The 23,118-nt window shown below is 37.2% G+C and overlaps 1 protein-coding gene across 13 annotated transcripts in view; it reads left to right on the top strand.

Annotated features, from left to right (window-relative positions):
• The window catches only part of IFT88 (intraflagellar transport 88), a 95,340-nt gene that overhangs the window by 3,195 nt on the left and 69,027 nt on the right, over window positions 1–23,118 (top strand). For 8 of the 13 annotated variants that reach the window (XR_013993257.1, XR_013993258.1, XR_013993259.1 and 5 more), the window contains exons 2-12: window positions 793–888; window positions 4,882–4,944; window positions 11,658–11,714; window positions 12,899–12,952; window positions 13,570–13,633; window positions 14,332–14,401; window positions 17,253–17,343; window positions 18,485–18,589; window positions 19,867–19,969; window positions 20,684–20,798; window positions 22,785–23,016. Coding sequence is in view for 10 of the 13 variants with exons in the window: in XM_081047075.1 (XP_080903201.1) it covers window positions 799–888; window positions 4,882–4,944; window positions 11,658–11,714; window positions 12,899–12,952; window positions 13,570–13,633; window positions 14,332–14,401; window positions 17,253–17,343; window positions 18,485–18,589; window positions 19,867–19,969; window positions 20,684–20,798; window positions 22,785–23,016 (1,044 nt within the window). In the remaining 3 variants the exon portion in view is untranslated. The remainder of the gene's footprint in view (window positions 1–792; window positions 889–4,881; window positions 4,945–11,657; window positions 11,715–12,898; window positions 12,953–13,569; window positions 13,634–14,331; window positions 14,402–17,252; window positions 17,344–18,484; window positions 18,590–19,866; window positions 19,970–20,683; window positions 20,799–22,784; window positions 23,017–23,118) is intronic. The other 5 variants (XM_081047077.1, XM_081047073.1, XM_081047072.1 and 2 more) reach the window with 2 other exon arrangements.

Here is a 23,118-nt window from a genome sequence, read left to right as displayed (position 1 = left end):
CCTTAGTTATGCATGTTCCAGAACTTCATATCAATGAAACAACACATAGTGTCCTGCTTTGCGTGAGACTTCTTTCACTCAGCATAAGTGAGATTCTGCCATATTACTCTACGTGGCATCTGAATGCATTACTTTTTATTGCTGAATAGTATCCACTTGTAAATATGCCACATTTTACTTATCCATTGTATTGATGAGCAACTGGTCTGTTTCTCATTTGGGGCTATTATGTGTAAAGCTCCTATGAACATTCTTCTACAAATCTCTTTGTAGGCACGTTTCATTTCTCTTGGGTAAATACTTCGGAATGAAATTTCTGGGTCATAAGAGATATATGTTATTTTTATGAAACTGCCAGACTTTTTTCCAAAATTGTACCATTTTACACTCCTACCAACAATAAATGAGTATTCCAGTTGCTTGCTATCTTTGCTGACGTTTTTAATTTAGCCATTCTGGTCTGTGTGCAGTGGTTTCTGCCTTGCACTGTAATTGACTATTACATAGCTTTTTTTCTGCACTTGACACTAAGCTCCTTGAAAACCAGGACCATGAACTGTACCCCTCTCTAGTGCCTGGCACTATCCTTTCATACTAGGCTTGGAATAAATGTGAAACGAGGTCAACAAATGAATGTTTTGACACCTAGTTTTGAGAATTTGACATGAAAAAAAATTGAAGCCATAAAAATGTGTAGAGGTAAATTTGACCAGAGAGGTTGTTAAATACTTTATTTCAATTGAGAATTATTTCTTATCCCAAGAACATATTTACACTGCCGATTTTTCACAGGTACAGATGATGGAAAATGTACACCTGGCCCCAGAGACAGATGAAGACGATCTCTATTCTGGTTATAATGACTACAACCCAACCTATGACACCGAGGTAAACGGAATCTGGTTGCTTTTTACATTGGTCTTTGTTAAGCAGCTGGTTCGTGAAAAGCTTGGATTTGAGGGTTATGCTTTATTATGCTTTAAATAAGCTGATTAAAAGCCTAGAAAAGTGCTATTATTAAAGACTCTGTTAACTTACACCAAATAATAATAGCAGCAGAAGGAAAAAATTATGAGGAAGGTTATGGGGACAAAACTGGATCAGTCACTACTTGTATTCTTCAGCACTGGCATCTGAGCGTGTAAGTTAGAAAACGTCGGTCACTCAGAGTACCTAAAATCAGTTGTTTTTTCTAAGGTTCTAAATTTGAAATGTCATGTAGGGTTATTTTATTTTTTTTAACTAAATTACACAAGTATGTTATAGGAAAATTAGGAAATAGAAATAGATATAAAGAAAAATTAAAATCATAGAAACTATTAACACCAAGAGATAACCATTAGCTAACTTACAGTGCTTATCTAGCCAAACATTTCCCTATGCAAATACATATATATCTCTATAAGTTTGGGATAAAATGGTGTCGTACTGCATCATGTTCTGGTTTGTAACCTGCTTTTTCTCTTTTATTAATATCCATTTATGTCAACAAATCTATATTTGCTTAATATTTACTGGTATAGTAATTTAAAAGATAAAATTGTTACTAAGACAAATATTTGAATATGTTAAATCTTTTCACATTGTTGTGAGAGTTAGAGTTTCCAACTTGTACATAAGCAAAAACGAAAAATCCTCTTTAGAAACTCATCTTGAATTGGTGTATGAAAAAAGAGAATGAGAGAGGTGGGAGTTAATTTACTTGCTAGTATATAAGCATCAAATATTAGCATTTATAGGACTTGAATTTAGAAAGTCTCATTCTATTCTAGAGTTTTTCATATAGCTTTTAGTCATTTTTAAATTATTTTTCCTCTGGAGAAAAATAGTGGTCTGTAAATTTAAGACCGAGAAAGAAAACAGGGAAAGTAAATGGAAACCATTCACTTACTCTATACGAAATAAAAATCTAGGAGATACTGATCATTGTAGAAAATTTGAAAAATACAGAAGATTGGAGAAAAAAATAAAATGACCTAAATCCTTTCACCTAGAGATTACCTGTATTAGATATATACCTGATGTTTTGTTGTATTCTCTTGTATTTTACTACGCAGGTGTTTCTCTACCTGCATACACACACACACACACACACACACACACACACACACTCACACTCACACTCACATAGGTAGGATTGTATAAACTCTTCTAAAAATTTGTATGGGCGGAAGAAAGGGGGAGAAAAAAAAATTTGTATGAAAGCCTAGGTATTTTCCTAAGTTAATATAAATTAAGAAAACCATTCATATCTCCCCATTTCTCCCAGTTATAAAAGTTAAATGTATAAAAAATATACATGCTCATTGTTGGTAAACAAAATTACCCATAATTCAATCACTCATAACTAAATACTATCAACGTTTTATTGCTTTGTCTTTCCTTCATGCATACTAATAGTTTTAACAGATTTGAATTGAACTAGCATTTATTTTTCTGTTTGCTTTTTTACATTCAGCTACCTCATAAGCAAAGGTTCATGACACTAAAAATTGAAATAAATATAATTTTCATGGCTACATAATATATACAGTTTATTGCAAGTATTTTCTGATCATAGGATATTTGAGTTTTCTGTTGTTGTAAATGACAACAATGCAGTGAACAGTTTTATGCATAAATAACTTCGTGTATTTTGATCAAACATTTTCTTGGATAGAGTCTCAGAGCTGGAATTAGATCATGAATATGATTGTTTTTAAAGCACCAGAGAAAACTTCCTAACTCTTTAGGTCGTCACAGTCTGGCTTATTTCATTTCAAGTGAATATTTAGACTATCAGACACAAAAATAAATCATACAGTAAAATAAAAATGATATTTGGTTTACTCATGATTTCTTTTATCTTCATTAATTGGAATAATAAGAAGTTTAATATATAACTGAATTACTTGAAACAGTTGCTAAGATGGTCCCTAGATTATACAAATGGTTAATCAAATAATGAACAAAGAAAAAATTACAAAAGTTGAGTTAGTTGGTATTTGTAATTAGAGAATTTGTTGACAATTTTTAGTTTGTCAGTTAGAATTTGTTGAGCTGATTAATCAAATTTTACTAATAGTTTAGGAATATTAGAAGACTTCCTTGTCCTAAAAAATCTGCTGAAGTAGTATAATTAATTATGTATGCTGGAGGTTGCCTTTGGTTTAATACTTCATGAGAAAGTTGCCTGGTTTCTATGGCTAACTGAGAATTATATATTTATTTAATTTTATGTAGTTGATATGGAAGGTTATAAAGATTATTTAAAGTGAAAATTAAAGTAGAATGCTTGTACATAATAAAATGTTTAAAGTGTACTGTATTATCTCCTGGTTATATAAACATTTTACTTTAATTGTCTGCAGAGTTTTAAAAAGTTAATTGATGTTGACTCTTTTTTTATGTATTATTTATATTTATTTTTTAATAATCAAGTATATTTTTGTGGGAAGTACAGTAGTCCCCCTTATCCATGGAGGATATTTTCCCAGACCCCCAGTGGATGCATGAAACTGGGATAGTACTGAACCCTGTAAATACGTTTTTTCCTATACATACACACCTATGATAAAGTTTAATATATATATTAGGCACAGTAAGAGATTAACAATTAATAATAAAATAGGACAATTTTAACATTATACTCTAGGAAAAGTTATGTGAATGTGGCCTGGCTCTCAAAATCTCTTATTGTCCTATGCTCACCCTTCTTGTGATGATGTGAGATGATAATTGTCTACGAGATGAGAGGAAGGGAGGTGAGTGAGACGTTATTAAGTAAAATAAGTGTTACCTGAACACAAGTGCTTACATACCCCAGCAGTCAGTCTGAGAAGCAGTCAGATGACCACGACAGCTACTGAGTGACTAGCCGCAGGGAGCGTGTATAGCGTGGAGATGTGGGACGAAGGGGTGGTTCATGTTTTCCGACCATGGTTGACCTCCGGTAACTGAAACCGAGGAAAGCAAAACCTCGGAAAAGGGGGGACTGTATATTGAAATAAATCAGAGGCTAGTGTGGGAATTGTTTACAAGATGTGTATGAGAGTTAGAGCCAGAGTGTGTGTTGGTGAAGGAGTAGGAAGTACACGCTGGTTGGAAATTGGCAGTTGTTAAGACAGGGTGCTTTCGAGAGCCTGAAAATGGCATTTTGTCCAGGAAACCCAGGAATACTTGTATCTTGTCCTTGACTTACGTTCCTTTTCTCAAATTTCCTGTGGGTGTATATGAGTACAGGAATAAGCGGAGCATAGTAACATTTTACGTGTATTTCAACTGAGGCTTGGTTCCCAGTGGCTTTGCAGCCTGGACGCCATGGAGCCCTCTTTTTGCCCCGGTTAACTCTAGTGTGAATTTCAGACATCACCTCTCCAGGGAGATGAAAAGTCATTTTTACTTAGACAAACGGAAATGGAACAAGAGGAAGTGTTTGCCCCATTGCTTGTAGAGAATATGGCTTTTGTGTCCCAAGTCTTTCTCAGGCAGGGCTGGTAGTGATGGTCACACCCTGTGGACGAAGATGAGGTGTGTGAGGAGGGAGAAAATGATGTGATTCTGTTTTTCCTGTCTAGCTCCTTGGAGGAAAGGCTGCACCCTAGTGTTCCTGATCTTTTAACCAGGCGTAATGATGCCGCCCATTCAAACAGTGGCCAGTAAAATGTCCTTAGGATTGAACAACATTATCAGTGCTCCTCTTCCTGGGGAAAGAAGCAGCCTTGATGTTTTGGGCAGTGAAGGGGGGAGATTTGAGGACAGGGGCCCTTGAGCCCCTACCAGATGTCAGCAGATGGGGTAAAATGAATGATAGAGGATCATGAATACCAAACAGAAGAGGTTCAACATTTTCTTTTTAATTCTCACTTCAAGTTGAATGTTAAATTTGTCTTTTCATTTTAGGAATTGGAGAATGACACAGCTTTTCAGCAAGCTGTGAGAACTAGTCATGGCAGAAGACCTCCAGTAAGTGAATTTTTCTTAATTGTGGTAAAAAATACCTAAAATAAAATTTACCATCTTAACCATTTTTAACTGTACAGATCAGTAAGTGTTAAATATAATCCTTGTCATTGTTGTGAAACCGATCTCCAGAACTTCTTCATCTTCCCAAACTGAAACTGTAGCCATTCAGCAACTCCCCAGTCTCTCCCCAACCCCTGGAGACCACATTCTACTTTCTGTCTCTATGAATTTGATGACTTTCAATGCCTCATATGAGTGGAATCACAAAGTGTTCGCCCTCCTGTGACTGGCTTATCTCACCGAGCACAATGTCTGCAATGACATAGCATGTGACAGGATTTCCTTCCTTTTTAAGGCTAAATAATATTTCATTGTCTGGATAGACCACAGTTTGTTCTGTGGATACTTGGGTTGCTGCCACCTCTTGGCTATTGTGAACCATGCTGCTATGAACACAGAGATGCAAATATCTTTTTGAGACCCTGTTCAGTCCTTTGGACACTTACCTGCCCAGAAGTGGGATTGCTACCTCCTATGGTGATTCTATTTTTAACTTTTTGAGGAACCTCCACACTGTTTTCCATAGTGGCTGCTCCACGATACACTCCCACCAGCAATGCACAGAAGTTCCAATTTCTCCACATCCTCGCTAACACTTACTATTTTCTATTTTCTTTGAAAGTAACAATTTTAATGGATATGAGGTTTTGATTTGCCACATTTCATTGTGGTTTTGATTTGCATTTCTCTGATGATTAGTGATATCTTGTCATGTGCTTGGTGGCTGTTTGTATATTATCTTTGAAGAAATATCTATTCAAGTTCTTTGCACATTTTCTAACGCTTTTACTTGATTTTTTTATTGTTGAATTCTAGGAGTTTTTTTATATATTCTGGATATTAACCCCTTATCAGATATATGATTTGTAAATATATTTTCTCATTCTGGAGGTTGCCTTTTTACTCTGTTGATTGTGTCTCGTGATGCACAAAAGTTTTAAAGTTTGATGTAATCCCATTTGTCTACTTTCTGTTGTCTGTGCTTTTGGTGTCATATGCTAGAAATCATTGCTAAGTCCAAAATCATGAAAATTTTCCCTTGTTTTCTTCTAGTAACAGTTTTACAGTTTTAGGTCTTTAATCCATTTTGAGTTAACTTTTGTGTATGGTGTAAGATAAGGGTCTAACTTCATTCTTTTGCATCTGGATATCCAGTTTTCCCAACACCATTTGTTCAAAAGATTGTCCTTTCCCCATCGGCACTCTTGTTGAAGATCATTTGTCCATATATATCAGGGTTGATTTCTGGGCTCTTTATTCTGTTCCGTTGGCCTATTTTTCTGTCTTTGTGCCAGTAACGGTTTCTCATTACCAGAGCTTTGTAATCTGTTTTGAAATCAGAAAGTGCAAGTTCCCCAACTTTGTTCTTCTTTTTAAAAATTGTTTTGCTTTTCAGGGTCCCTTGAAATTCCAAATGAATTTTAGGATGAATTTTTCTAATTCTTCAAAAACTATCATTGGGATTTTTATAGGGATTACATTGAATCTATAGATTGCTTTGGGTTGTATAGACATCTTGTCATCTTAAGTTTTTCAATCCCTGAACATGTAGGTCTTTGCATTTACAGTGGTACCTTGGTTTTCTAAAGTAATCCGTTTCCAAAGACCATTTGAGTTCTGAAACGTTAAAAAACCGAGGCACTGTTTCCCCATAGAAAGTAATGCAAAATGGATTAATCCGTTCCAGACCTTTAACATCAACCCCTAAAACTGCAAATCTAGCATGAATTTTACTATCTAATGATACCATAGATCCATAAGATTTACAGCGTTCGTAAACTGAAATGTTCGTCAACGGAGACGTTTGAAAACTGAGGTACTACTGTACTTGGATTTTTCAAATTTTTCTCAGCAATGTTTTATAGTTTTCACTGTATTCAGCAAGTGAATTTTAAAGCATTTTAGATCAAAGAGTTTTTTATGCTTTTGAGAATATAAACATTATTATTTACATAAGGAACTGGATGGAATATGTTTATCTAAAACACTCACTGCTTAAAACATATTTGCCTCTCTAATTTTTTATTTTTTATTAGGGAATATTGGGGAACAGTGTGCTTCTCCAGGGCCCATCAGCTCCAAGTCGTTGTCCTTCAATCTAGCTGTGGGGGGCGCAGCTCAGCTCCAAGTCCAGTCACCGTTTTCAATCTTTAGTTGCAGGGGGTGCAGCCCACCATCCCATGTGGGAATTGAACCGGCAACCTTGTCGTTCAGAGCTTGCGCTCTAACCAACTGAGCCGTCCTGCCGCCTGTCTTTCTAATTTTTAAAGTTATATAAATACTTCTAAACGTTGGGGCTTTATTTACAAATTACTCCTTCCTTGGATAAACGGTCCTCCATTAATTAATCTTCCAGCAGTATATAAATTGCTGGAGTGATTTTTCAGTATTATTAGAATTTTTGTACACACACCTGACTTGCACAGTGCATAGACTCTGCCAAGATTCTTTCTTGGCTGAAACTAAACAAGATTGGCACTAAGTGCAGCAGTCGAGTATAGACAGTTCTGTCCCTAACGTTCCTTTTAAACCAATTCTCCCCATGTGCCCTCTACTGCGCAGCAATGGTTCTCAGTCCCCTACGCCTGCCCCCGGGGACATTTGGCCTGGAGGTATTCTGGTTGTCACAACTTGGGTAGGTGCCACTGGCATCTCAGGGTCGCAGGCAGAGTTGCTGCTAAACACCAAACAGGCACAGGGCAGCCCCACCCCCATAAAGAATTATCTGGCAAAAGGTCGATGGTGCCAAAGTCAAGAAACTGATATACAGCAACTCCTGTGTGTCCCAGGAAGTGTCCTCCTGCTTCCGTGTCCCTCACTTGGTCACCTTCTCCCTTTCCTCCCTGTCACACGTATTAGCAAATCTAAACGAGCAGTGTTAAAGCACGTAAGACGCGGAGGATCGTGGAGTCGATTACACCGTCTCCTTTGTGTAAGTGAATTTAGTGTGGTACCTGCATCAGGAGGACAATTCCTCCACGAGAAGTCCTCACTTCTGCCACCAGTGGCAGGCGCCGGGCTTCCCCACACCACCCTTGCTTCCATGATTCTCTGAAAGGGCTAACAGAACTCACTGAAAGCTATAAAATTACACTCATGGTTTAGACGGGAAGTTTGCAGGTTAAACTACTAAGGGGAGAGACACAGGGCAAAGTTTGGGGTTCAAACCTGGAACTTCTGATGGCCTTTCCCTGTGGACGCTGGGTGGCATTAGCTGCTCCCAGCCACTGCATGTGGTGGCAGGATTTATGGATTGCCAACCCGGGAAGCGCACCCATGACCATGGTATCCGGAGATCTGAGTGGGGCATGGCACAGTCTGCATCTGGGTGGCTGACTGTGAGCTTCCAGCCCTCCTGGCGGTTAAGGCTAATGCCTCTGGAAGCTGGAGCTGGGATAGTGTGTCCCAGAGCTGCCATTGCAAACCACATGCAGACTGCCTGGTGGGCGAAGCCCCAGGACTTTCGGAGACCCAGAGATCACCTCCCAGTGACAGGGCAGAGCCAGGCCTCTGGGTAAAGCTAGTGCTTGAGTACACATTCCACAATCTGTACTTTAATTCTGAGTTACCTTCATTATGCAGAGAGACCACAGGGTGAGTTCTTCCTCTAGGCTGAGCACTAGACTCTCAGTTTTGCAGCGGCAGACTGCGGTAGTCATTGGTCTTTCCTTTGCATATGTAGGTGCTTCATAGATCACACCGCGTGACTTAGAATACGTAAGCAAACAGTGTCTTCACGTTAGTGGTTTCAGGCATCAGATGTCAGGTGATAATTTCACCAGGCTGGCCTTTCAGCAATCTTCAGACGTGACCTTGACCTCGGAGACCCTCATTTTATTGCTGAGGAGACTGAAGCCCTGAGAGCCAGAGGTCTCACAGCTGTCTGTAACTGGGGAGAGCTTCGGTCTCCTGGCCCCTGCTGAATAGTACTGTCATCATGCCCTGCTTATTACATTAAATGGGAAAATAGTGTCACTTTCATACGAAAGGTACTGGGCTCACTTAAGAGAGATAACGTGCTAGCTCCTAAGGACCATCTTCAGAGGGGAAATAAAATGGGCTCAGATATTACAAAGCATAATGTAACAAGTGTAGAAAGAGTAGTTAGGGGGCCATAAAGAAAGTGTATTTATCACTAGCTGGGACAATCAGAAGAGGCTGCTTAGGACACAAATTTACAGTTGAATGTGAAAGGGTATGTAGTTAAGACTGACCATGAGATATTGGAGGAAAGGTATGATAGGTGAGGGTGTAAGGTGAATAAGGGAAGAGATGCTATAGAATCCAATTTGTCTAAGAGATCTGTCAAATGCTAAAACAAAACAATACAAAACAGATTTAGTCATTGTAAGTAGCTAAAAAGAATAATGGTCTCTTTCCTTCAGTTTGTATTCATGGAAAAAGTGCTAAGACCCTTTCCTTCTTTTTCAGGTTTTGCTAAGACCTGTTATCTGTCAATTAGGTCAAGTTTGTTAATTTTTTTTTTTTAATGTTCTGTATTTGTAATGATTTGGTGGGGGGGAGGCTACTATTTCTACTATTAATGAGAAAGATATAGTCAATTTTACTCTGTGATTGTGGATTTCTTTCTTTTTTTTTTACTTTTTTGCTTTACATATTTTGAGCAAAAATACTTAGAAATGTTATATTTTCATGGTAAATTGAGCTTTTTGTTGTTATGAAATGTCCTTCTACTGTATCTCTAATAATGCTATTTGTCTATTTTGTCAGGTACTAGTATATTGGTATGGCTATACCAGCTCTTTTTTGTCTAGTGTTTGCATAATATGTCTTTGCCATCTTTTTACTTCCAACTTTTCCCTATCCATTTATTTACGATATATTTCTTATTAGCAACATGCAATTGAGTTTTGTTTTTTCAATCCAGTCTAATTATCCTATTTTAGTGAAGTATTTGGTTTATTTACATGTAATGAAATTACTGATTTGGTTTAAATTTATTGTCTAACTATTTGCTTTTTGTTTTTCCAGCCTCTTTTATGTTTCATTTTCTTTCTTGCCTTCTTTTGTTTGATTGTTTTATATTATTCCATTTCCCCTCTCTGTTATCTTGGGAGTTTGTATCTTTAACTATTCTTTGTGTGTTTTCCTAAAGATTACAATATTCATCTTTAGCTTATTAAAATCTAGAATGTATTAGTATTTTACCACTTCCTGGACAATGCTAGAATTTTACATTATTTTCAGTTGCAGAATTTCCATTTTTTCTTTTTCTTTTAAATAGTTTCCTTTTCTCAGCTGAAATGGTCAAATCTTGTCTTTTAATTAATTGAACATACTAAATGTAGTTATGTTAAAGTCTGTGTCTGACATTTTCATTTTATGTATCACCTTCTAGATTTCTTTTCATTCTTTTATTTCTCTTGGCTTTTGGTTAGATAGTCTTGCCTCCTGTATATCACATGTGTCTATTTACATTTATTTATTTAAAATTATTTAAAATTAAATAATATTTAAAATTCAGGTCCTTGTTGCATCAGCCACATTCCAAATGCTCAACAGCCACGTGTCCACATGTGGCTAGTGGCTATCTTATCAGATAGGGCAGACGGAGAACTTTTCTGTCACTGCTTCTAGGTGATCTCATCTGTCGCTAGAGAGAATTCACTTCTGCTTAGGGCCCTACAGGCGCTAGGAATTCTGGGTCCCCGTAACTCAGCTGAGTTTGAGATGATTCTGAATTGGACTTCAGTCCTTATGAGGGCTGGTATACTTCTAACTTACTTTTCAGTCTTAGAGTGTAGCCTTTTGATATCACATCTAAAGCCGGGAGAATTATCCGGGTGGCCACAGGCCCCCAGCTCCAACATGGATCTCCTCAGATCTGTGAGTCAGCAAAAGGCCGTGTTCAGCTTCTTGGCCATGCCTTTGCAATGAACAGATGCTTCTGGAAGAGAAGCAGGCCACCTGCAGGCTCACCTCTCCAGCCTCCCCTTTTCCTTATCTGGAGAACCTGTAATTCTTCAGCTTTTGTTCTTTAGTGTATTCAAACTGATTTTTTCAAGCATATTTTTGTCCCTAGCTTTTTAGTTCTTAGTGGCAAAGTTGTTTAAAACAGTAACCCATCATAGCCAGAAGCAGAACTCTCTACTGATGTTTTCACCAAACGTTTCAAACAAATATGCCGACTGACTGTCACACTTAGGTCGGTCTCACCTGCGTGGTCTTGTTTGAGTCCAGCTACAATTTTGTGATCGGCATTCCTTGCATCATTATTTCAAAGGTGAGAAACTTTGGGTTCAGAGAGATTAAATAAACTCAGCTAGCAGAGGGAGAGCTGAGATTCAAACCCAGATTCTCTGACTTCAGATCCTGTGTCTATTGTGAAACCTAGTGGCTGGCAGTAATAAGTGTGATGAACGATAGAAGCAGCCGTGCAAACTGACCTTTCCTGTTTGTACCTCAGATCTAAAGTACCTTTTCTCCTTTAAAGTGAATTCCAGAATAAGTCTCCTTCTCGATACTTAAAATACCCGAGCTCCTCAATATTTAGGACAATTTAAAAAAAGTTATTCTAAGTACTATATAAACATTTCTCTATTGATGAGTCTATATTTTCCACTTCTTTTCCAGTTTTCTATTACATGGCTTAATCTGAATTCTATTAACTATGTTTTTTTTCCCTCTCCAAGATAACTGCTAAAATACCAAGCACAGCAGTTACTAGACCTGTAGCTACTGGATATGGGGTAGGTTTTCTTAAGCTGAAACTATTAAGATGCTATTTCTCATACATAAGTTCACTGTAGGCAGTTCTAAACAATTGTGGCTATCTCTCCATCCATGAGCCAGATACGTTTTCCATTATGGATAATTATGAACATTATAAAGTCTCATGTGATTAATAGCTTTGAATAGTCTAGTCATTTTGATTGTGGATATATCAGAAAGCATTTTCTTACTTTTTTCTGTTCATAAACCTCGTGCTTGTTGATTGACCTCATTTCCTTTTCTGTATAACATCACCAAGTCTCATGCGTGTTCCATTCATACATTTTATGTGAAATTAGATGTTACATAAATGTAATGATGTCTATGAGTTTAAAAAACGTACTGATTAATACATGGAAAGTAAAATTTAAGAAAAATTTCAAAGGCGTATATTTAGATCTTGCTTTGATTTGAGATCTTTGGAGGAAAAATGCTATATAAAAATCCATACAGGAAAATCTTGTCCAAATTTGGATGTTTTAGCTTATGTGAAATAATAGAGGTGTGGGAGAAAAATGCGAGAATGAGGTGGTGTTTCCTTGTCCTTCTAACATACTTGTTAGGGGTCAGAAGGACGGTTTCAGAACCTAGCAGTCCATGGCACTTGCCTTCGAGCTGTCCCTTTATGTGAATGAAGAAAGTAACCTTATATGTAATATAACTGTGTGTCATATGAAACATGCTTTTATTAATCAGCCTACGCATGTATTACTCATAAATGTGGTTTTTGGTGATGTTTCAGAGCAGGAGACAGCAAACATTTTCTGTGAAGGGCCAGACAGTTTAGGATTCCCGAGTCAGACAGCCTCTGTTGCAGGCACCCAGCCCTGCGTTTGTAGCACAGGAGCACCATAGAAAGTGGCATGCCTGTGTTCCAATAAAACTTTATTTATAAAGGCTGAGGTTTCAATTAGGTTGGTGCAAAAATAATTGCAGTTTAAAAGGTTAAAAACAATTGCAAAAACCACAATTACTTTTGCACCAACCTATATAGTTTGCTGACACCTGCTTTAGAGTTTTATTGTTTAATCCTATATCCTCAGGTGATAAATGGAAAACAAATGGAGAAAAATGTTATGAAAAAAACTTCTCCAGCTTGGTTTATAAAAATTAAACATAGATTTTTGGGGGAATTATTTTAACTTAGTTTTCTCTTTACTAGTCCAAGACATCCCTGGCATCATCGATGGGAAGACCAATGACAGGGGCCATCCAGGTAGCTGTCATGTGGCTGTTCATTTGGGGCCTCTCTTGTGACTTAGAATGTTATCACCTGAGTTTTCTTGTATTTATTATAGTAAAATGTTAGAGATGTTACCGATATGGAGACCCGATTCTTACATTGTGGCTGAAGGTGGGTCTGTTTGAAGCCTTCGGATTTACGCACTGAGGTCTCAGACAAAAGCCTGCTGGGCAGTGGACACAAGGACTGACTGCTTGCTCGGTGCCCTCTGGGACACATTCTTCCCATGCTGTCGTTTACCATAGTTTCTGTGGTTTCTCTCATGGGTACAGCGGAGACCAGGCAGAAGCAGGGGAGTAGCCAGCCAGCCAGCTGTGTAAACTGTATAAGGCACTGTGTAAAAATCCGTGAGTTGTTTTCTTTACAAACTGAGAGTAAGCCGAGTTAGATCAAGGAATTGAAATTGTACAGGGGTAAAAGGGAAGTAGAGACAGGACTTGACACAGAGGAGGCACAAGTACAGAATAAGCAGGTAGTGATTAAAAATCAGTGTTAAAAGTGGGCTACAGTGAGGTATGTCATGTGCGGAACTGTAAGTAAGAGCTAGGTCTGATTTAAGAATACTTGTAAGTGATCCTTATTCTTTTAAGGATGGAGTTACTAGACCCATGACAGCAGTGAGAGCAGCTGGTTTCACCAAAGCAGCTTTCAGAGGTTTGTCATATATCTCTATTATTGTTTTCAGATCTGTTAATATTTCTTACTGTTTTTGTGTTTGCAAATATTATTATCATTTAAAATAAAATCTAACATGCCATTGATTATAAAGTGTTTATTTTAGGTACCATTAAGAAAAGAAAGGTGTAATGAAAATATTCTGCATCTCAATTGGGGTGGTAGTTACACAGGCATGTAATTTGTCAGGATATACTGACTTATACATTAAAAATGTGTGCATCTTATTTTATATAAGTTAGAGCTCAATTTAAAAAACTAAAGGTAAAGTAGTATTTAAATATATAGTAACAAATAATTTAAAAATAAAATTATTTGACAAAAATTAATGTATGTTTTACCAATATAGACAGTTAAGAAGCCAATACCAGGTTATTACATAATTGATTAGAGTTCATAATAGGCATTGATTACTGTGGGGGAGAAGCAATATTGAGAGAGTATCTTGTTTTTGTTTTTATATGTTAATACACAAATTTTATTTACATAGTTTTATATAAAAAACTCCACCAGTTTCTCAATATAGAAAATGTTTATGTAGATATAATAATTGTCCTGCCTAGTTAATAAATAGGTAATCTAAGCGATTTAAGAAATAACTAAATAACATGCAAGGTTTCCCATTTTCTTCACTTACGCTGGTCCAAACTAATCTGAACTCTTGCATTGTGTCTCAGGCTCTGCATTTGACCCGCTGGGTCAGTCAAGGGGCCCTGCTCCGCCTTTGGAAACCAAAAACGAAGATAGGTACGTAAGTCCTTTCCTGTTGTTTTGTTCTTATTGCATATTTTTATTTTCCAAATACATAATTCTTAGATATTTTAAAAGTTCATGTCAGCAGAATTGTAATCAAAACATCATCCCTAGTTCTTGGAACTAACAAGACTCAAGATAGAAAAATAACCATGTGTGTTCTGCGCAGTTTTATTGTAACATTATTTGACTTTAAGATATGTCTAATTTTTATGCGTGCCAATGTTGATTGTCTTGAAGGCCAAATGGCGCTGAAAGGTAATAAGATATGCTTATTCGAAAAGGATACTTCAAAGAAAAAATTAAGAGAACATGTGAGAAGTTAGTTTTCATGTCAATAATGAGAAATTTTATTTTTATTGAATTATTAATAACAGTTTTGTGCTAGTGGCTAGAGAGTAGTCAAAAAGCTGTGGTATAAATTCAGCTGTATACATTTACTGCTATCTGGGTACCACTGATGCATACACTTCACACATAGTTTTAGAAGCCAACATTACTGCATACTGTGTGTGCCAGGCACTGTGCTAGGAGAAGACTGAGCTGTTACTATCACTAGTTCTTGGAGAAAGAAGGTAAAGCACAGAGGGCTTTACTTGGTGGCACTAATAAGTGGCAGGACAGAGATCTGAACCCAGGCTGTCTGTTTCCAGAGCTCGCGCTATTAACCACTATACTCTTTTGCTTCTATAAAATAGCTGTTTTTAATTTGTAATTTTAAAGCCAGTGTTTGGGCTATTGTACGAGTATAAATTACATAATTTCCCTTTTCGACTAACAAGGAACCTCTATAGAAGATCAGTTTACTTTGTATCCTAGTTAATGACAGCATGTCTGCTAATAAAAGTGTGCTGTTTTATTTAAATATTATGTCATTCTGGATCCTTTCAGCTACTAACAGAAGACACATCAGAAACACACACAAGAAGAACGTTTATTCTCTTACAAAATAGGAAGTCTGGAGCAAAGGCAGGTGTAGGATCGTTAATTTATTAGACTATTTCAGACAACTGGGAAATAGAATTCTGTATTTCATTGTAACCTTTATAAAACCACCCCCTGTTGTGACCATTTCTCAGTTAGAATTTTGCAGATCTTTGTAAATTAATAAAATTTGTATCCCACCTGACTAAACTTGTAGTCAGGTTCCACTAAAGAATATGATTCCATAGACAAAGCTATACTGTTAAATTTATTCCTCTGTTCTTTTTAAAAGTCCCACTTGTGGAGGATTAAGAGAACTGCGATGAATTCCAATATACTTGTAGTAAAATTTTATTTAGGCACTGATGTGTGTTCAGAGTGTTGTGGTACTTTGCTGGAAGAAAGTGGGAGCAAAGCGACAGTAATGTCATATTTGAAAGCTGACTGTGTCATGCAGGAACTCTGGTTCCGCTCTCGGCTGGTGGACACAGGATAGAGTGAGGCCCCAAAGGAACAACAAAGGAGCCATAAGTAGGGGAGTCACACCACTATATTCTCGATGGCGGCTGGTCGAGACACAAAAGCAAACATCCGCCAGTACCCCAACAAGGGGTCTTCCTGCACCCCAGTCTTGCTGGCAGCTGAGCAAGACACAGGAAGTAGGATCATCACGATCTGCAATCCACAGTCCGCTTGCTAATCGCACTTGCTAGCCGCAATCCACCATCCGCTTCTCTGCCAACCCACCTCTCTCTTGCCAGCGTAGCCACGTTAGTTATATCAGGGGCCAATGGCTAACCATCACAGCCGATGGCCATCTACCACCTGAGCCAGCACCTTTCCACATGAGGCTGAGAGCCTGGAAACTGCGCTCCTGGCTCCGTCCCCACAGACTGATTTGAGGGTGTTATGTTTGTTACTAATGGAGTCCGGGTTTAAACCTCTCATCTTGTTAGAAACCTTCTCTTCAGTATCCATCTGGTAGTAAATAATAATAACAATTATCTTTTTTATGGGGTGTCATGCAGAGCGGCCTGCGGGGTCTCAGCTCCCGCTCCCCACATAAGAACGCAGGACATGGTGAGGCTAAAAAGGAACACCCATGGAGCCATAGATGGGGTAGTCATACCACTACATTCTCGCTGGCGACATCCGCCTCTCGCAATCCACACTTGCTAGCTCAGCCACCACCTTCTTGCTAGCCCCCATTTGCTGCTAGCGTAGCCACGGCAGTTATATTAGTGGCCAATGGCTCCCTGGTTACAGCTGACGGCCAAGTATCCACAGCTGATGGCCATCTAATCACAGTTGATGGCCATTTACTACCCGAGCCAGCACCTTTCCACGTGAGGCCCAGAGCCTGGAAACTGCCCTCCTGGCTCTGTCCCCACATGGGGCTTCAATTTTCCTAACCATAAGATAAAGTTTTCATTTTCCATAACATCTGAAAAAAGAATCTGCTTTCTTTTGGGGATGATAATATAATAGCGTGGGTCCTGGAGTTACCTTCTGGGTTACATCTTGACATACTACCTTACTGGCTGTGTGATCTTGGGTGTAACACTGAACACTCTAAACCTCAGTTTCCCTACCAGTAAAAAGAATGATAGTGCTTGTATCAAATGTTATCATGAGGAATAAATGACATAATTAGGGTAAAGCATGTAGCACAATGTGAAATTATACTCATGTGAAATAAGTGTTAGCTATTTTCACTATTCTTATGAATAATTATATAACGTGATTATTAAGAACAGTAGTACATTTGCTCTTTAATGCCATTTATTCATGTGTCTTACCTATGACCTATTCTTAAAGTTCAAAAGCACTTATAACGGAAATGTTACAAGTAAATTAAATTTCAGGATACTTTATTAGTGACTGAATGACTCAAAGTACACCTACTTTCCTATTTTAATAGTCCAGAAGAAAAGATTAGACAATTAGAGAAGAAAGTAAATGAGTTGGTAGAAGAAAGCTGTATTGCCAACAGCTGTGGAGACTTAAAGTTGGTAAGTTCATAAACTAATAGGATTCAGGATTGTGAAGTGTGTTTGTGCACCTGGTTTTACATATGCACGCAGACAAGCGTATGTATAGTAAAGACTTTTGTTTTGCTCTTGACTGACCTTGGAGTTTTCATGGAAGCAATTATTTGGAGATCTTGCAGTTGTAACTCTGCTTCATAAGCTGATGTCAAAACATCAGAGCTTGGCTGATTTTGTAGTTTCTGACACTGGTCATTTTGGTGGGGAGAAAAGTTCGAAGGCATCGGTTGATTAAATTCTGTGGCCTGGTGGGCTGTGGGGTTTGACTCAGCCTGTTGGAAGGCACAGCACAGCGACCATGGTCCACACACAGTGGGTTCTGACTTCAGCCTCGCTGCCCTGGGATGTTGCTTCCTAAGGAAACTATGAGGTCATGATTTGCTTTTTGGGAATCCCATTCTGCTTTTTTTTAGTGATTAAGTATTTTCTCTTAATTTGCTTTCGTTCAAGTTAGCAAATTGAATTAGTTATAGAGTTAATGAATACCATTAGAAAGAATTGTTCAGTATGAGAAGCTATTTTTATTGCTCATAAAACTGGTGCTTTTTTATCTAGTTCTGAAAAAAATCTCATGTTGAATTAATCCGTCGATGGTCATTCTCTCAGTGGAAATCAACAGAAATTTCCTGGCAACCTGAGTAGGATATAAAGCCAAGCTAAGCATGTTGTAATACTGAGTGCAGTTATCCTTTGACTTGTTTGTATTTTGAGCAGCCCAGAAACCAAACAAATCCATCTAAATCCCTATCTCACAAGATGGAATTAAAATATCCAAAGATTCAGGAGTTGGAGGAAAAAGAAATAATGGGCATGGTCAAACCTAACAGTGGTGGAGGAAGGTGCAGTGATAGAGACACTCGATTTGGGCAAATCTACTCTCCATTTTATCCCTCAGACTTCCTCTTCTTTCCCAGAGAAAGCACATGACATTTTTCTGATGGTGACCTCCAGTTTAAACAGACAGTCTGTGTTATTATCTGGATTCTTCTGCTTTCAAGCGGAGTGTGTGGTAGTGTACCACTGGGCCCCGGCCCAGCTGCCCTTGGGTGTTTCCCAAATGCACAGATGCTTGTAACTAATGCTCAGAGTGTAAACTTGATTTCAGGCCTTAGAAAAGGCGAAAGACGCAGGAAGAAAGGAGAGAGTGCTGGTGAGGCAGCGAGAGCAAGTGACAACTCCAGAAAACATCAACCTGGATTTAACTTACTCAGTAAGTGTGATATGAACAAAGTTATTTTGGCTAGGATTTATAGATTCCAGAAGTCTCTTATCTTTTTTCTTTCTTGTTTTTTCTTACTTTTAAAATAACTCAGATTCCCAGAATTAAATTTAGTTTATGAGGCAATCTCATCTTTGGTCTGTGCAAAGATCTTTTTTAAATTTAGTTAGTTAATTAGTTATTTTTAATAACTTAATAAGAACTCACAAACCTACCAGCCAGTGACTGTTTCTTGAAGATTGCTAATATTTATGCTGTATTCAGTATGATTACTTTAATGAGATTCTAATGTGGATTTTTTGGTGTGTGATTTTCGAGGACTTCAAACTAGACTAATAAGACAATGTCCTGTGAAGGTAGTAAAAACAATGCTAATTTCTAGCAAAATGTCTTTAATTCTGAAAAGACAGTTCCTTGATGTTTATATTGCTGTTTAAAAGGGTGTATTTTCAGTGGGAAAAGACTTCATATGCCAAACAGATGGGAAAAAAGGATCTCTGAAACTTTGAATAAGAAGAATGTTTAGATATTTACTACTTACAGCTAATATTTTTAAGTTCCATGGCATCTTTAGAATAGGGAATAATTTATAATAACAATTTTTTTTACCTCTAGGAATATAATTTGCTATAACTTAATGACTTAAATTATAATTTTGCATATGGAGAAATACTATTCAGATAAAGGTTTAAGATATTACCACATGTTTAATTTATACAGAGGGTGCCAAAAAAAAAAGTATACACATTTTGAGAAAGGAAAACTATATTAAAATTGTAATACTCACTATATACCGATGACATTTGACTTCAGAGTGGTTACCATCAGCATCCAGACACTTCTGATTACGGCAACTACTGTTTGAGCAGCGTTGACCTAAGTGTCCACTTGCATATATTTTTTTTGGCACCCCCGGTATTTATGAGAGAATATCCCCAATACTGTTCTTATTTGTTTTATCATCAGCAACATTAACAATACACATTTATTCTTTGTGGGTCTTCCTGAGACTAATGGATGGCAAAAACTACCTAAATCAGAAAGAATACATAGAAAGTTAAGGTGAAATTCAGAGGACAGCCTTACCTGTCTCAATGTTCTGGTTCATTTGGAATGTGAGATTTTCTGTCTACTTCATTTTCTAATTGGTTGGGTGTCTTGATATAAGCAGCTAACTTTGTTATAGGATTTTAATCTCTAGAAAGCGTACAGGCAAAAGGGGCCTAAAATGGTCATTACATGTCTTTTTGCAATATTTTTTTCCTTAGGTTCTTTTCAACTTGGCCAGTCAATATTCAGCTAATGACATGTATGCTGAAGCACTAAACACATATCAAGTTATAGTGAAAAATAAGATATTTAGCAATGCAGGTAGGTGTATATAACCGGTTTTTGTAATAAGTATAGTTCTTTTGTTGTGTTCATTTACATTTCCTTACTTTCTGGTTTCTTACAATGACACTATCTACATTCTAAATAAATTTGTATTTATATAGAGGTGTCCTGCTTAAAGATACTATTTATTTGAAAACCCACACAAGTACCAATGAGGACATACAGTTGGTATGAGGTATATTACCTAATAGTAAACCAAAAAGATACTCTGTCATCCAAGTAGAATGAAGCATAACAACTCCATTGAACATGTTTCCCCTCGTAGAATTTACCACCAAGAGGCTATAGTTTATATCTAGCGTTTATAGCGTGTAATTTTTTGGCAGCAATAGTAAAGTTTATCAATATCATTTTCTTTTAATATCATATTAAAATGAGTGTGGCATTATGAAGTCTAATTTTTAAATCCTGCATTTTTCTTAGAAGAACACAGCTCTAGTTTTATAATGTAAATAAATGTTTTCTAGTGGTATTTTTAGGAATCCATCTGTCTTAAGTTCCATTTCCTAAGTTCCATAGAACTGGTGTGTGGATACATGAAAATCGTATAATTATTTTAAAGGGAGAATTTTTGGTAGTGTGTGAGCCTTCATAACTTGAGAAAAGCTTCAAATAATGTGAATTAAAGTGATTTAAAATATAGAAAAAGTGAAAAGTATAGAATATTATACATTCTTTTTTTTTAATTAGGAAGATTGAAAGTGAATATGGGAAATATTTATTTAAAGCAAAGAAATTATTCCAAAGCCATTAAATTCTACCGGATGGCATTAGATCAAATTCCAAGTGTCCATAAAGAAATGAGGTGAGTTTATGTAATTATAACTTCGTAAAATGTAAGTGTTCCTTTTCAGGAACGAGGTAACTTTTCTGACTTGTTGTCAGTAGACTGAACATTTTGAGGTGTTTGTACATGAGAGGTATTAGATTTATGTGATGTCTGTCGTATTTTGTTCTGTCCTCTTATGGCTACTTGCACACATTTATAGAATGACAAGTTAAAGGTTAAAGGCATAATGTATGATCAGTTGAAATAAAACTAAGCTAATTGGCTAATATAGGGAATAACCAGTAAATACAGCTTACTGCAAACACAAAGTCAAAACAACAGTCCTTTAGAACATACCAGACCCCAGAATGCAAGGATAGAAATTTAGACCCTCTGACATTCTTGCTATCAGTTGAGAGTGAAATCATGAGAGGAAGTGATTGCTTCTGAATCTCAGAAAAGTGGGGGAGGGGGAAGGAGCTGGGATATTTTCCATTCCTACAATATTTCAAGGGCAGACACAGTAAATTACCTTATGGCCAGGTAATAACCTTGGGAACACAGAAGGTTTCCAGGATATTTACTGGTCATAATTTTCCCTAGGTACAGTACAATTTCTCTCTGAAAGTTAATTTAATTATAAATACCACCTTCAGTGATCTTTTGTTTCTGACTTATGCACAATATCTTATTATCATCGGTAAATATCTGGCTTATAGAACACAGTGCCCTGGAGGTACTTTTAACTGTGGTAAGGCCAAGAATTTTTGAGCATTTTAGGAAAAATTAATAATATTAGACAGTATATGTTAAGTGCTTGATAATCAATAATAGGTGCTATAGTAATCAAAGGAATAATTATTGAGAACAAGAATGGTCAAGAAAGGCTTTATGAAAGAGGTGTACTTGAGATGGGTTACTAAAGTGAGGAAGAAAGAAGGCGGGGGACACCGTGAAAAGAGTCAGGCAAATTGGTGTTCACGATCCGATCAGAGAATTATGAAGAAACACATTTAGTTGAAACTGGGGGATTATGTTGGGGAGTGGTTAAAAATAAGGTGGGATCACAACCTTTAGAATGTCTATAATCGAAAGCCAGACAATAGCAAGTATTGAAGAGGATGTAGAGAACATTGGGGATGTGAAATGGTGCAGACAACTTTGGAATTATTTAATTAGACAGTTACTTCAAAAGTGAAACAGACTTGGGGGATCAAATATATGGTGATGGAAGGAGAACTGACTCTGGGTGGTGAACACACAGTGGGATTTATAGATGATGTAATACAGAATTGTACACCTGAAATCTATGTAATTTCACTGACAATTGTCACCCCAATAAATTTAAAAAAAAAAAAGTGAAACAGACTTACCATCTGACTAGCAGTCCCATTCCCAGGTATATACCCAAGATAAATGAAAACATGTTGTTGCAAAGGATTGTATGTGAGTGTACATAGCAGCATTATTCATAATTGCCAAAAGCGAAACAATGTGCATCATGTAGGCATTAGATTGAATAAAGTGTGGCATATCCAGACTATGGAATACAATTTGGCAATATAAAAGGAATGGAGTGCTGCAATGTGGGGGAGCCTTCAAAAGATTGTGCTGGTTGAGAGAAGCACACACAAAACACATCACGTATTGTATGACTCCATTTATGTGCAGTGTCTAGAAAAGGCACAACCAGACAGAAAGGAGATTAGTGTTGCCCGGGGCTGGAGGTGAGGATGGAGAGTGACTCCTGATGAGCACAGGTTCTCTTTTTCGGGTGACGGAAATGACTTAAAGTAAGAACGTGGTTACAGTTCCACAGCTGTGCGAATATAGCAATAATCATGGAGCCAGATACTAAAGCATTTTATGATATGTGAATTAAGCCTCAGTAAAGCTTTAACAAAACCAAAGAAATAAGAAGTAAAGTGGGAAAGAAAAGAAAGAAATTATTTGTGGAACTCCTTGACTACCATGCTGAAGAATTCAAACTTTTGAAACTGATCCATGTTTCTCTCTCTTCAGGATTAAAATCATGCAGAATATTGGGGTTGCATTTATTAAAACTGGCCAGTATTCTGATGCCATTAATTCATTTGAGCACATAATGAGTATGGCACCAAATCTGAAGGCAGGCTTCAACCTCATTCTCAGCTACTTTGCTGTTGGAGATCGAGAAAAAATGAAGAAGGCATTTCAGAAATTGATTGCTGTTCCATTAGAAATCGATGACGATGATAAATACATTTCACCAAGTGTGAGTATGAGGAAGACTTATGTAGCCAGCTCTTCGTGATCTATGCTTTTCTGTTTCCAGAAATGAAAAGGTTGGAATGGGTGACTTCTTAGATTTCTCGCA

The sequence above is a fragment of the Rhinolophus hipposideros genome, assembly GCF_964194185.1.
Source record: "Rhinolophus hipposideros genome assembly, chromosome: 4".
NCBI lineage: Eukaryota > Metazoa > Chordata > Mammalia > Chiroptera > Rhinolophidae > Rhinolophus > Rhinolophus hipposideros.
The sequence above is the reverse complement of the archived record's forward strand: the minus strand, read 5'-3'. Positions and strand labels throughout refer to the sequence as shown.